The sequence below is a fragment of the Lichenostomus cassidix genome, chromosome 15 (assembly GCF_008360975.1).
Source record: "Lichenostomus cassidix isolate B80296 chromosome 15, HeHo_3.0, whole genome shotgun sequence".
Lineage (NCBI taxonomy): Eukaryota > Metazoa > Chordata > Aves > Passeriformes > Meliphagidae > Lichenostomus > Lichenostomus cassidix.
Window position 1 is genome coordinate 3,430,236 of NC_139496.1, and position 12,222 is coordinate 3,442,457.

Below are 12,222 nucleotides of genomic sequence, written 5' to 3' on the forward strand. Positions count from 1 at the left end.
TGTGGTGTGGAGGCAGAGCTCGCTGAGGGCTGTGCAGGTGGAAGGAGATGTGGTGGGTTTGTGTCGCCGATGGGCATTGTGGTGATGGGGAGAATGGGGATGATGCCAGCCTGACCCCACTGGGCTGCTTCTAGGGATGCTCAGCTTCCCCATTTTTAGCTGTTTTCTCCTCTTTTTGGCGTATTTTTAGACGTTGCCTTCTTGGATGTGGACGGGGGGTTTGGTTCTGCCCCAAGAAAGTGAGAATGGAGGTGTCTTAATTATAAAACCATTATTTTAAGGCTGATATGGGCTTTTCCTGGGTTTTCATTCATCTCTGTGTGAGGGATTACAGCAGTTTCAGTGTTTGGTGAGCCATCCCTGTGCAGGACTCGGAGCTGCCCCTGCAGGAATCTCCCCTGGCATTCGAGTAAATTATCCCCCATCTGGAAATGATCACCAAAAACATTAAATATCTCTTTTCCACTGGCATTTCCCAGAAGTTTAGTGGGACTCTGGGAGAGCTGAGCAGGTGCCTGCCTCACCATCCTGCCAGCTGCCCACGCTGGTGACACCCTGGCACTGACATGGGCCGGAATGTGCAGGGGATGGGGCAGGAGCTGGGCTGGTGAAACGGGAATCCCTGAATTCCACATCTGATGGAATTATGGAATCGCCCCCAAATGCCTCCACACCAGCAAACAGTCCTGCAGCTTCAATCAAGATGCTCCAACACACCAGCAGTGCCAGCTCCTGGCTGCCTCCTCCCTCCCTTCCCCTCTTCACTATTATTATTTTAAAGCACCCTGAAGCCAAGCATTTTTTTGCAGAACGCTGAAGAAAAGCCCCCAAATTCCTCCTCCGCCGGAGCCGCGGTGCTGAGAAAGTAGGTTTGTGTACGAGCCGCTATAAAAAGCCCGGCTTATACAATTTTAACAATAGAAAAATGATCTTTGTGCTCCAGTGCCTGCGAGCTCCGGAGGAGAAGGCGGCTTGCTCAGGTGGCTGCTGGATTACAAATGAGCCGTTTGCTTCGGGTTGGAATGACAAGCGATGGCAACCCGGGCTGGCAGGGCGAGCCAGGAGCTCTGCTGGAGTGGAGGAGGGAGGAGATGCTCTGGTGTGGGAGCTGCCGCCGGATCGAGGCCCAAAGTTCAGGCTTTGTTTTGTAATTAGCCCATCGGTGGGTTAAGAGTGATTTAATTGGCTATTTCGCTGTCACAGTGGTGTGTCTGCAGGGTGGGCATCTCTTCCTAGGGCTGGTGTGAGTGCCCAGTTTGGCTCCAGCTGGACATTTTCTAGCTGGGAATGGGTCACTTCCATCCCACATGTCCCACTCCATCCCACCCACTCCAGGTGGGGCTGGAAGTGAGGGGTGACAAGTGGACTCAGAGGGCAGCAGCCCCTGCCCCGAGGTGTCGTTGTGCCTTGAAAAATTAAAGAGAGTAAATGATTCATGCTCATCAATGTTGGATGGGAACACACAGCAGATTAATGTTGTTGGGTTGTTGGGATGTGGCTGGTGTGTCACCAGCACCCCAACAGCCAAGGGGACAGGGACAGGAGCAAGGGAGATGTCCCAGACCCATCCTGGGAGGGCGGCTGGGGAAGGCTGAACTCCGGATCCAGCCCGGCACGCACAACAACGGCCAGGCTTCTTTATTTCTTATTTAAGCCCCGACATTAAATTATAATTTTCATTTACTCAGAGCACATCAATGATTTAGGGCGACGTGACATGGCAGCGGCACGAGGAGTTTAGCCACGGGCAGCAAGCCCTGCGTGGGGCACAGAGCTGGCGAGGAGCCGCGCGCCGCTTTCGGTGGCACCGATGCCACCAGCTTGGCCATCCCATCCTCCAAGCCACCCCCTGACCCCTTCACCCCTCTCCCCGCAGGTGATTGCATTTAGTAAGAGAAGCAAGGAGGCTGAGACGGCTTTCCTGAGCGTTTACAAGCAGTTGCTCGCAGCTCCAGGTAAGCAGCGCGGTGGCGACCTGGCTGCCTAACGAGCCGCGTGCCGCTGGCGAGAGGAGCCGGCGAGGACCGCGGCATCGTCCCCGGCACGGCTGGCCTCGCCGACCGCAGCCGGCGCATGGTGCTCTGGAGATCCCAGCCGAAGAGAGGAGAGGAAGCAGCTTTTGCCACCGCTGCGTTTCAGCCCCTGAGCCAAATGCATCTTGACGTTAGGAAAGGAATACATTTGCTCAGCCCGTGTAGTAACACTGCGGCTATTCCCGCTTGCCTGTTTGACGGTAAGTTGAGCGAGACGGCCGAGCCGTGGGGAGCTATCCGCGGGGAAACTGAGGCACGGGGCAGCCCTGAGGATTGTGTTGGTGGAGTTGGTTGTAGGGGTAGGTGAGGAGCTCCCTCCCACTGATCCCATTTCAGGGGGGCTCATGTGAGCCAGGCGTCCCCCGGCACGTCGGGGACCGAGAGCCGCAAACGGCTGAAGATGCGCGGAAAGGCTCCTGCAGGGCCACTAATTCATTTTCCAGACATTTAGGAATAACAAAATGTTTTAATGATTTCTTAGGGGAATTAGGGAGACATATTTTTGTCCTCATTAAATTTTCTCCTGTGCTACTAGAACCAAATGTCAGCTCGGCTTGCAGAACCCAGTTATCTTCCCTCCCCGCGCTCACCCGCCAGCTCCTCATGCCTGCACATGGATGTACACACATGCACGCCCCAAAACTGCTTCCCTGTGCTCTCTGCACTCCTCCTCCTCTCCCTGCTTTCCACAGCATCATCTCTTGCTCCCCTCCTGCTCCCCAAATCCTCCCTCCCGCCGTTCATCCCCGTCTGTTCCATGTCCACATGTCTCTCGACAGGCGAACTCTTTGTGGAATACTTTCCAAGCGCCACATAAGTCCTGATTCGACATTTTTTTGCTTTGAATGGCTGCTGTCAACACAAATCTCTGGCAGAGACTGTAACGGAGTCTGATTGCTCAGCAAGTATTTTGATAAGTGAGCTGGCTGTGTGTCTGTAATTACGGGAGAAAACCGTAAATCTTTTGGATATTGTTCACACAGATGTGGCGTGAAGGGAAGGGGGGGAAGCAGTAAAATGTGTTAAAAGCATAATTAATGTCATTGTTGTTGGGGATGATTTGATTTAAGGATGGCTTTGACTCGTGGAGGGATTCGTAGGGCGCTGGTGGATGTGTTTGAGCAGGTTGGGATGGGGTGGCAGAAGAGAGGACATCCCAGTGGAGAGGTGACAACACCGTGGAGGTCCTGTGGGTGTCCTGGGAATGACCCATGACCCCACTCCCCCTGGGGACACCAGGAGGGATCCCTGTCCAGTGCCCCATCCCTATTAGTGAGCATCCAGAGGAGAGCCATGGATGTGGTGAGGGGTCTGGAGGAGGAACCGTGTGAGGAGCAGCTGGGGGCACTTGGTTTGTTCAGCTTGGAGGAGAGGAGACTGAGGGGAGCCCTCAGCCCAATCCTCAGCTTCCTCACAGTGGGCAGTGCAGGGACAGCTCTGATCTCTGCTCTGGAGCAGGGACAGGGCATAGGGAACAGCTGGAGCTGTGCCAGAGAGGTTTAGGTTGGATATCAGGAAAACTTTCTCCCCCAGAGGGTGCTGGGCACTGAGGCTCCCCAGGGAATGGGCACAGCCTGAGGCTGCCAGAGCTTCAGGAATGTTTGGACAATGCTCACAGGGTGGGATTGTTGGGATGTCTGTGCAGGACAGTTGGACTCCTGGATCCTTGTGGTCCTTTCCAGCTCAAGAAATTTTGTGGTTCTGTGATCCTGCTGCAGCACTGCCAGCGCTACTAAAGGATGGCCAATGACGCCAGCTAGTGGTGGCGCTTTTGCACTTTTTTATTTATTTATTTATTTATTTTCTCTCACACGTGGGGGCAGAGCCAGCCCCACCGCCAGTGGATGGGCAGCGTGGCATTAGCTCAGTGTAGTTATTCCAGCCAGGAATTTGGCATCTGCGCTGTCCTGGCTGATGGAAAGATTTCCCTTCCCAAAGCTCTGCTCCCACCTCTTCATCCCAGGATGGCAGCTCCAAACAGGGAGCAGCACATGGGGAGATCACCCCAGGTTTATTTCTGCAGCTCATGGGAAGTAAAGCACTGGCCTGAGGAAAATCCCTGGAGATTTATCACTCCACACCCATTTTCCCCGTATTATTTCTCATCTTGGAGGCAGGAGGAGTTGCTGGTGTGGATCAAACAGAGCCTGTCCCAGCGTTTATCTCCACAGAGAAAGCTCACAGGCTGGCACAGACCTCCTGCCAACACCCCCAGGGCTGGGGAGTGAGGGGGAGACCAGGGCCCTGCAGCCCCCAGAGCACAGGGTTTAATTATCCATATCCTTATCTCAACTCATGTACTTAGGGGTGTTATTAATGGCTGTGGGAGCATCCAGGCTGGTTGGCAATCCTGCATCCCTGGCTGGGGAAGGATTGCCGTGAGCTGAAGGATGCCATGAGCATTTCAGGAAGGTCCCACCTGGAGCCAAGTCCCTGTTTCAGAGCTAAAACCAGCAGCACTCTGGATTCTCCTGTCCAGAATCCTGGCACAAACCTCTTATTCCATCCATTCATGGGGTCCTTGTGATGTCCAGCAGAAAGAAGGGAGAACATTCCCTGTGGAGGAGGATGCTTCAGGGGCTTTTGGTCTGGCAGTCACTAATCCTGCAGGGAAACCGTGTGGTGGGTGCTGTGGTGGGCTCTGCACCCCACAGCTGTGGGATGGCAGGGCAGCAGTGGGTCAGACAGACCCCAAATCCCATTTGGGGTGAGCACAAGTCTTGGCCTTGCTCGTTTGAAAGGAGCATCCAAGGGCATGGACCAAATCTTGCATTTTTGGGCAAGTTCACCCCGAAGTCCTCTGGTGCTGTGCTCAACCCCTAAATCCCATGGCATGGCCCCTTCATCCCTCACTGCTTGGACTCACCAAGCAGCAGAGCTGCTCTGTGTCCCGTTCTGAGTGGAGGCAGCCAGTTGTTGGATTTTTTTCCATCACTGTTATTATCTTTTACCCTTGGATGCCTGCCACGTGTCTGTGCAATACAGTAGCACACCCAGCTCCATCCCACTTCCCTGTTTGTCTAACTTTTTAACCCCGGAGAATTCAAATCTATTTTCTTCCCTCTCCTTTTCCACGAAGAAAACCCCAACAAAGAAATAAAACCCCAAACCTATATTAACCTGGCTCAATAGGAGGCATTTTCTTGAACTTATTAAAAAATCCAGACTTGTAAATTAATTTGTTCATGTTGTACAATGGCAGTGCAGATGGACTCATTAGCATGCACACAACAAATAATTATAGATGAATTTTTAGCTGGCCTGCTTAATGGGCTTGCTGGGTTAATTATGTCAATGTATAATTACATCAGCCCTGGGAGACATAATGGCACACCCCGCTGAGCAGACACTAGCTAATGATGGTGTAATGCTGACAGAGGGAAGACGGACGGCTCCGGATGCACCTGCTTACCTCGGCACAAACCTCCATTGTCTGTGCCCAAACCGGCCCTGCCGGAGCCACCGGAGCCACCGGCTCGTGCCGGGAGGTGATGTCCCCGTGTCCCCTGCCTGTCCCTCGGTGCCTCGGGGCTGGCGGTGAAAGGCAGGACTCCAGGGGTATTCCCATGGGTCCTGGAATGACAGGATCAAGGGTGTCCTCATGGGTCCTGGAATGACAGGACCTGGGGTGTCCCCATGGTTTTGGGAAAGGCAGGACTCCAGGGTGTCCCCATGGCTTCAGGAAAGGCAGGATCAATGGTGTCCCCATGGCTCTGGGATGGCAGGACCCAGGATGTCCCCATGGCTCCTGGGATGACAGGACCCAGGATGTCCCCATGGCTTCTGGGATGGCACGACCCCAGGATGTCGCCATGGCTCCTGGAATAACAGAACCCGGGATGTCCCCACGGCATGGGGCGGTGGGAGAGGGCCGGGGAAGGGCCACCCCCGGCGCTCACCGCCCATCCCGCACCCCGCAGACCCCGCTCCGGTGCTGGAGGCTGCCCGGAGCCTGGAGGATCGGCTGCAGCAGCTCCAGCGCCTCGATCCCGAGCCTCCTCCCCTCAAGGACCTCAGCCGCCCCTGGAAGAAGCGCTCGGAGCTCGGCAGCACCAAAGGTATCTCCCCGTCGGGTACCTGTGGCAGCCGCGGCGCCCCCGGCTCTGAGCATCCCTGGAACGCAGGGTGTGTCCCAGCGCCAGGAGCTGCCCCCTGGCCACCGCTGCTGTCCCCTCCGCAGCCGTGTGACTGTGTCCCCCCGCAGAGCACAGGGAGGGCAGGTCGCCACCAGCCGAGCCGCAGCTCGCCGGCCCCGACGGCAAAGCGCCGAGCGCGGAGACCTCGCCGCAGAGAAATGAGGCAGAGAAGCAAAAGTACGTGAGTGCCGGGGATTTTTGGGGTGCTGTGGGGACGCGTGGCTCTGTCCCCGCTCCTGCACGGGGTTGTCCATCCATCCCCAATCCCAGGTGGTTTTGGGGAAGCATCAGAGCCGGGACAGGTCCCTCCTGCTGTCCCCTCACACTGTCCCTTTGGCTTTGCTTGGACTAACGGATTGAATCCAGGTCGCTGGATGAACCTCATTAGATGACCTTTTAATTTGGAGGCTCCCGGCCTCCTCGGTGCCTTCATTGTTATTCCTTAACACGCCGCACCGGGAAACAAATGAAGAATCTTTAAACCCTAAATTGCAGATCTCTGCGAGTAAGTTCCTGGCAAGTGCAGGCTATAAATAATGCAGAATAACTTTTCCCTGATTGCTTCCCCCTCCTCCAGTTAATTACGGGGAGGGGTGGGCTGCCCTCCCTCCCTCAGAGGGGTTTCAGCTATGGGGATCAGGGACCGTTTTCAACCCAAAATTAATTTTTTTACAATAAACCCCTTTACATCAGGGGGCAACATAGCTTGTACACATCCTGGTGTCCACTGGTGGGTTTTTCCTGGCTTCAGTGAGCGATGGGACAGAGGAGGGGGCGCAGTGAGGGATCTCTAGGTGATTTTGGGGGTTCCCCTGGTGCATCCCTGTCTCTCGCAGGGGCCTGCAGGAAGCTCAGGTCACCTTGGCCGCTCGGCTGGGGGAGGCAGAGGAGAAGATCAAAGTGCTCCACGCAGGTAGTGGGGCTGGGAGTGGGGCTGCTGACCGTGGGGGGCTGAGCCCCCACCCCACAGCTCACCCTCCTCTTCCTCTCACCAGCGCTGAAGGCAACCCAGACGGAGCTGCTGGAGCTGCGCTGTAAATACGACGAGGAAGCAGCGTCCAAGTGAGTTCCCAGCAGAGCTGGGTCGTGCTCAGGGCTGAGCTGAGATACCCAGGGCAGCGCTGGGACATCCCCGTGGTGCTGCTGGAGGAGCTGAGATACTTCAAGTCACTGCAGGGACATCCTGAGTTGTGGTGTCACCAAAACTGCGGGAGAGACAGAAACTCTCTGACAGCATCTTTTCAGTGTTAGAGGATTAAGGATTACTTTATTCTGGCCAGGATGTGCAATAGCAATTATTTCATGCCCTGGGTGTGCAGTGAAAACCATTCAGCCACACATGGTTCTTTACCAGACTTCTCACGTGTTTGTACATAAAAACCCCAAAGAAATTCACGTTCCTCGGTCTTAAATTACACAGTTCTTGGTATTCGATCTCCTATTGGTTATTGATCCCTTTGATGCTAATAGGGTCCTCATCCTTTGGTTCTCTTATCGATCTTTTCCCAGACCAGGTGTCTCCGACCCACCCAGGGGTAATGTTTGGTAATGTTTGCTCACCTCCTGTGAATCTCCTGGCTACTCCCAATTGTTCCCCAGGGAATGGAGTCTTTTGAAGAGAAACTTTAATTCACCTCCCCCTGGGCAAGGCAAACAAGCCCCTGACTAAAGTTACAAAAAATTCTAGCAGTTGTATCATTTCCAGCAGGGGGGTCTTTATCCCAAAGCATCCTGTCCATGCCCTGGGCTGTGTCTTTGCCTCTACACCCACTGACACCTTTTGTTTTCTCCTCACAGGGCAGACGAAGTGGCCATGATCATGACCAACCTTGAAAAAGCCAACCAGGTGAGCCAGGAACTGACTTTGCAGGAGCTGATGGGGTTGTCCCTACAGAGCCTGAGGTGCTGCCCCCACCCCAAGCATCTGCGTGTCCTGGATGTGTCCCCAACACCGGGAAGGGCTTGCCAGGCAGCAGGATTGGGAATCCCTACAAAAGAGAGCTACGGTTTCCTCCCCCTCGTGGGACCCCCTGCCCCATATTGAGGGTCACTGGTGTGTTTGGGATTTTGCCACGTGGCTGCTGGAGCAGTCACTTGTCACCCCCAGCCTCTCATGGGTGTTTTAGGGCACAACCCACACTGCTCCGGTGTTAGACTCTAGTGTAATCACTCCTGGTCCTGTCCGTTCCTCTTAATTAGCTTTATTTAATTCTGAAAAATGTAGGTACACAAATTAAATGCATGAGGACAATAAAAGAGGCTTAAAGAACAGTTTGTATAAATAAAACCAGCCTTTTGGGTGGAAAAAGGCAGTGTCCTGGAGGTGATCTGCAGACATTACCCTGAGATCAGGATCGGGAATCATGTTAGAATATGGGGAGCTTAAATACATGGGGGGAGCTTCAATACCTGGGCAGGGCTTATGATGCTGCAGGTGGGAGCAGAATGCTCAGGAGGGGCACAAATTGGGGCACATCCTGCCCCCTGTGTGGGGTGGGATGAGCCACAGTGCCCGGTCTGATTCCTGCCCTGTTCCCTCGCAGCGGGCGGAGGCGGCGCAGAGGGAAGTGGAGAGTTTGCGGGAGCAGCTGGCGGCTGTCAACAGCTCCCTGCGCCTGGCCTGCTGCTCCCCGACGGGCAGCACGGCGGTGAGAGCATCCCTGGGGCATGAGCATCCCTGGGGTGATGAGCATCCCTGGGGCCAGCAGCATCCCTGGGGCCACGAGCACCCCTGGGGACCAGGAGCATCCCTGGGCTGGGAGCATCACAGGAGCATCCCACTGCACTTGGGAGCACCTTTTTGTGTTTGGGAGCACCCACCATGTTGGGAAGCAAGCCCAAAATGCCTGAGGAGTGTTTCCACCCTGAGGTGGTGGCACTGGCTGTGCCCTTCAGCCTCCCAGGGAGAAGGGGACATGCACCCCCGTAGCACTGAAATTCACCTGGGAGACCTTTGAGGGCAGAAGGAAGGTCTGTGCCCCCCCCGGATCTCTTTCACCTGGGGACACGTGTGATGGGGAGGGTGGCCCTTGTCCCCACACTGAGCAGCCAGGAGCTGATGGTGTCCCCTCTCCCAGCAGGACAAAGTGAACTATTCCATGTGCTCAGGGTCGAGGCTGGAGGCAGCTCTGGCTGCCAAGGACCGGGAGATCCTGCGGCTCCTGAAGGACGTCCAGCACCTCCAGAGCTCGCTGCAGGAGCTGGAGGAGTCCTCTGCCAACCAGATCGCCGAGCTGGAGGGACAGCTGGCCGCCAAGAACGAGGCCATCGAGGTGAGTCTGCAGGGGCTTGGGGCGTACAGGGGATGGGGAACACAGTTCTGGTCACTCTGGGTGAGCATCAGGAGCTGAGTGCAAGGATTCCCCTCCTCTGCTCCACAGAAGCTGGAGGAGAAGCTGCAGGCACAGGCAGACTACGAGGAGATCAAAACAGAGCTGAGGTATGGCTTCACCACCACCCATAGCAACCCCCGCTGTATCCCTGCTGGCCAGGTGACAGCAGCCGTGACGCTCAGCCACCGTGTCACCCCCTTGTCTCCCTCCCAGCATCCTGAAGGCGATGAAGGTGGCCTCAGCCGGCTGCAGCCTCCCCCAGGCAAGTGCTGTGGTGCGTCCCGAGGCGCTGGCCGGGCTGTGCCAGCCCTGCCGCCGGTGCCTGCGCCGCCCGGCCCCATCTCGCCTTGGCTCCTTGCAGAGCATCTCCAAGGCGGAGGAGGCCCTGCTGCTGGGGAAGGAGGCTTTCTACCCCTCCCAGAAGTACCTGCTGGAGAAGCCCAGCCTGCTGGCCAGCACTGGTAGGGAGCCCGGGTTCTGTTGTATCCTACTGGGAATGTGGGTGGTGGGGACAGATCCTGGCTTGGCCGTGGGAAGGAGCCTGGGGCCAGAGGAGGGGTGGGGGACGGACAAGGGTTGGGATGTCACCTGGGGAGAGGAGGCAGCCACGGCCAGGGGGACTCTAGTGCGTCTCCTTCTCTCTCCTTCATCTCTAGAGGAGGATCACTCCGAAGACGAGTCGGGGAAGGATCCACTGGGCATGGAGCAGCCATACCCATCCCCGCACCACGCCCCAGCCGATGACCCTGCATCCCCCACGCCTCTCCCGCCGCTGCCTGGCCCCGGCGTGGCCCCCGATGGCCCCCGGACTTTCTCGCTGTCCCCATTCCCGGGGGCAGAGCGGCTTTCTGGGGACCCCAAGGCCCCCCACCTCCCGCTGCCTGGCTTCAAGAGCGACAGCAGCAGCGGGGCACCACCCTTCCCCTCCTCCTTCTTCGGGGCCAAGAGCAGCACCGTGCACCCCATCCCCACGCCGGCCACCAGCGCCACCAGCCCGCCCGGCGAGCCGCCCGAGGGCAGTGCCGGCAGCTCCGCCGAGGAGGAGCAGCTGGACACGGCCGAAATCGCCTTCCAGGTGAAGGAGCAGCTGCTGAAGCACAACATCGGGCAGAGGGTGTTCGGGCACTACGTGCTGGGGCTGTCGCAGGGCTCCGTCAGCGAGATCCTGGCGCGGCCCAAGCCCTGGCACAAGCTGACGGTGAAGGGCAAGGAGCCGTTCATCAAGATGAAGCAGTTCCTGTCCGACGAGCAGAACGTGCTGGCCCTGAGGACTATCCAGGTGCGCCAGAGAGGTGAGTGGTTGGGGTGGCCCCGGCTGAGGGGTTCTGTCCTGGGATGCTGCAAGCAGAGCTTCCCTCCCAGTGCACTCCAATTCACCCCAGCAGCACCTCAGGGCTCCCCATGCCATGGCAGGGGGGCTCACCAGACCATGATGGGACTCTGGTTCCAGCAGTGGCACTCCAGGGTTTTTCCTAGTGGGATGGAGCCGTGCCGTGTGGGATGAGCCCTGGCAAACGGCAGCAATTAACAACAGCCCATCGCTGTGGAAGCTGCATCCCCGGACGTGCTTTACTCATTTATTCTGACAAGTGCCATTTAATTATTCATTAGGCTGTTCTGTGCCGTATGAATCAATGTGCTTGGGAATATTTCGTTAAAATAATGAGGTTTTAGTGCTGTGGAACCTCGGCGTGGTGTTGGCACTGCCACAGAATGGTGACTCCTGTCTCTGGGGACAGCGGCTGCTGGTGGCGTCTCAGCGGTGGCAGCTGGTCACTCGAGTCCCCGTGGTGGCACCAGGAGTGGACAATACACATCCATAGTCCATGCACCTGCTGGTTTCCACCTGGAGGGCTCTGATTTATCCCCTGGATCTGATCCATCATTAACACTTCTCCTGCAGAGCCAGGAGTGCTCAGCGCCGGGGATTGGGATTTGCCCCACCCTACTCCCGGTAGGGAGCAGTGCCCTTGGATGGGGTGAGCAAGGTGGTGGGAGATGCCATGCCAGAGGCAGGAGCTGCCAGCCAGGGCTACCAGGGCTCCCTGTGCTCCGGTAGCGACTAATCGGGTGTGACATTTGTCTTCAAACCAGCATCCCTAAAAATAACTGAACACGAGGAGCAGTAAATACTTCCTGACGTACAAGTGGAGCTTGTAAAACCAGCGCCGGTGACAAAGCTGTTATCCTGCCTCTTTGATCAGGTAGCATCACGCCGCGGATCAGGACACCGGAGACCGGCTCCGACGACGCCATCAAAAGCATCCTGGAGCAGGCAAAAAAGGAGATTGAGTCGCAGAAGGGAGGTAGGTGCTGCTCAGGGAGTGGCTCTGTGGGTGGCTCTGCCCCGTGGCTGCGGCACTCAGAGGGGTGACAGTGGCTGGGTGCTCTGTGGGTGCCTAAAAATGTGAGTGCCATAGTAAAAATGGGCTTTTTTGGGAGTGTTTCACCCACTGACATGCATGGAGAATTTTTTGGAGCGTGTTGGGAAGAAATACCATATGGGATGGAAGAGTTCCCATGCAGCAGAGTTCAGATCTGGGCTTTCAGAAACTTTGGAAGCGCCGTTTTCCTCCCCCCTGCCCCAAACCAGATGATTAAATGAGGATTCAGGATCCATCTGGCACGAGGAGTCATTAAAGCAGCTGCTCTCGCAGTCAATTACAAGAAATGAAATACATTAAAACAGGTAGTCTGCTGAGAAAGCAGAATCCTGGAGAA

The 12,222-nt window shown here is 56.4% G+C and overlaps 1 protein-coding gene across 10 annotated transcripts in view; it reads left to right on the forward strand.

The window, feature by feature from the left end:
- Positions 1-12,222, forward strand: part of CUX2 (cut like homeobox 2) — a 61,331-nt gene that overhangs the window by 43,097 nt on the left and 6,012 nt on the right. For 2 of the 10 annotated variants that reach the window (XM_085075549.1, XM_085075551.1), the window contains exons 2-13: positions 1,877-1,955; positions 5,954-6,091; positions 6,238-6,346; positions 7,006-7,082; positions 7,165-7,231; positions 7,967-8,015; positions 8,713-8,817; positions 9,247-9,441; positions 9,550-9,608; positions 9,715-9,962; positions 10,158-10,793; positions 11,706-11,807. In XM_085075549.1, the coding sequence (XP_084931675.1) occupies positions 1,877-1,955; positions 5,954-6,091; positions 6,238-6,346; positions 7,006-7,082; positions 7,165-7,231; positions 7,967-8,015; positions 8,713-8,817; positions 9,247-9,441; positions 9,550-9,608; positions 9,715-9,962; positions 10,158-10,793; positions 11,706-11,807 (1,864 nt within the window). Of the gene's footprint in view, positions 1-1,876; positions 2,234-5,685; positions 6,092-6,213; positions 6,347-7,005; positions 7,083-7,164; positions 7,232-7,966; positions 8,016-8,712; positions 8,818-9,246; positions 9,442-9,549; positions 9,609-9,714; positions 9,963-10,157; positions 10,794-11,705; positions 11,808-12,222 lie in introns of those variants that run through there. The other 8 variants (XM_085075547.1, XM_085075546.1, XM_085075555.1 and 5 more) reach the window with 7 other exon arrangements.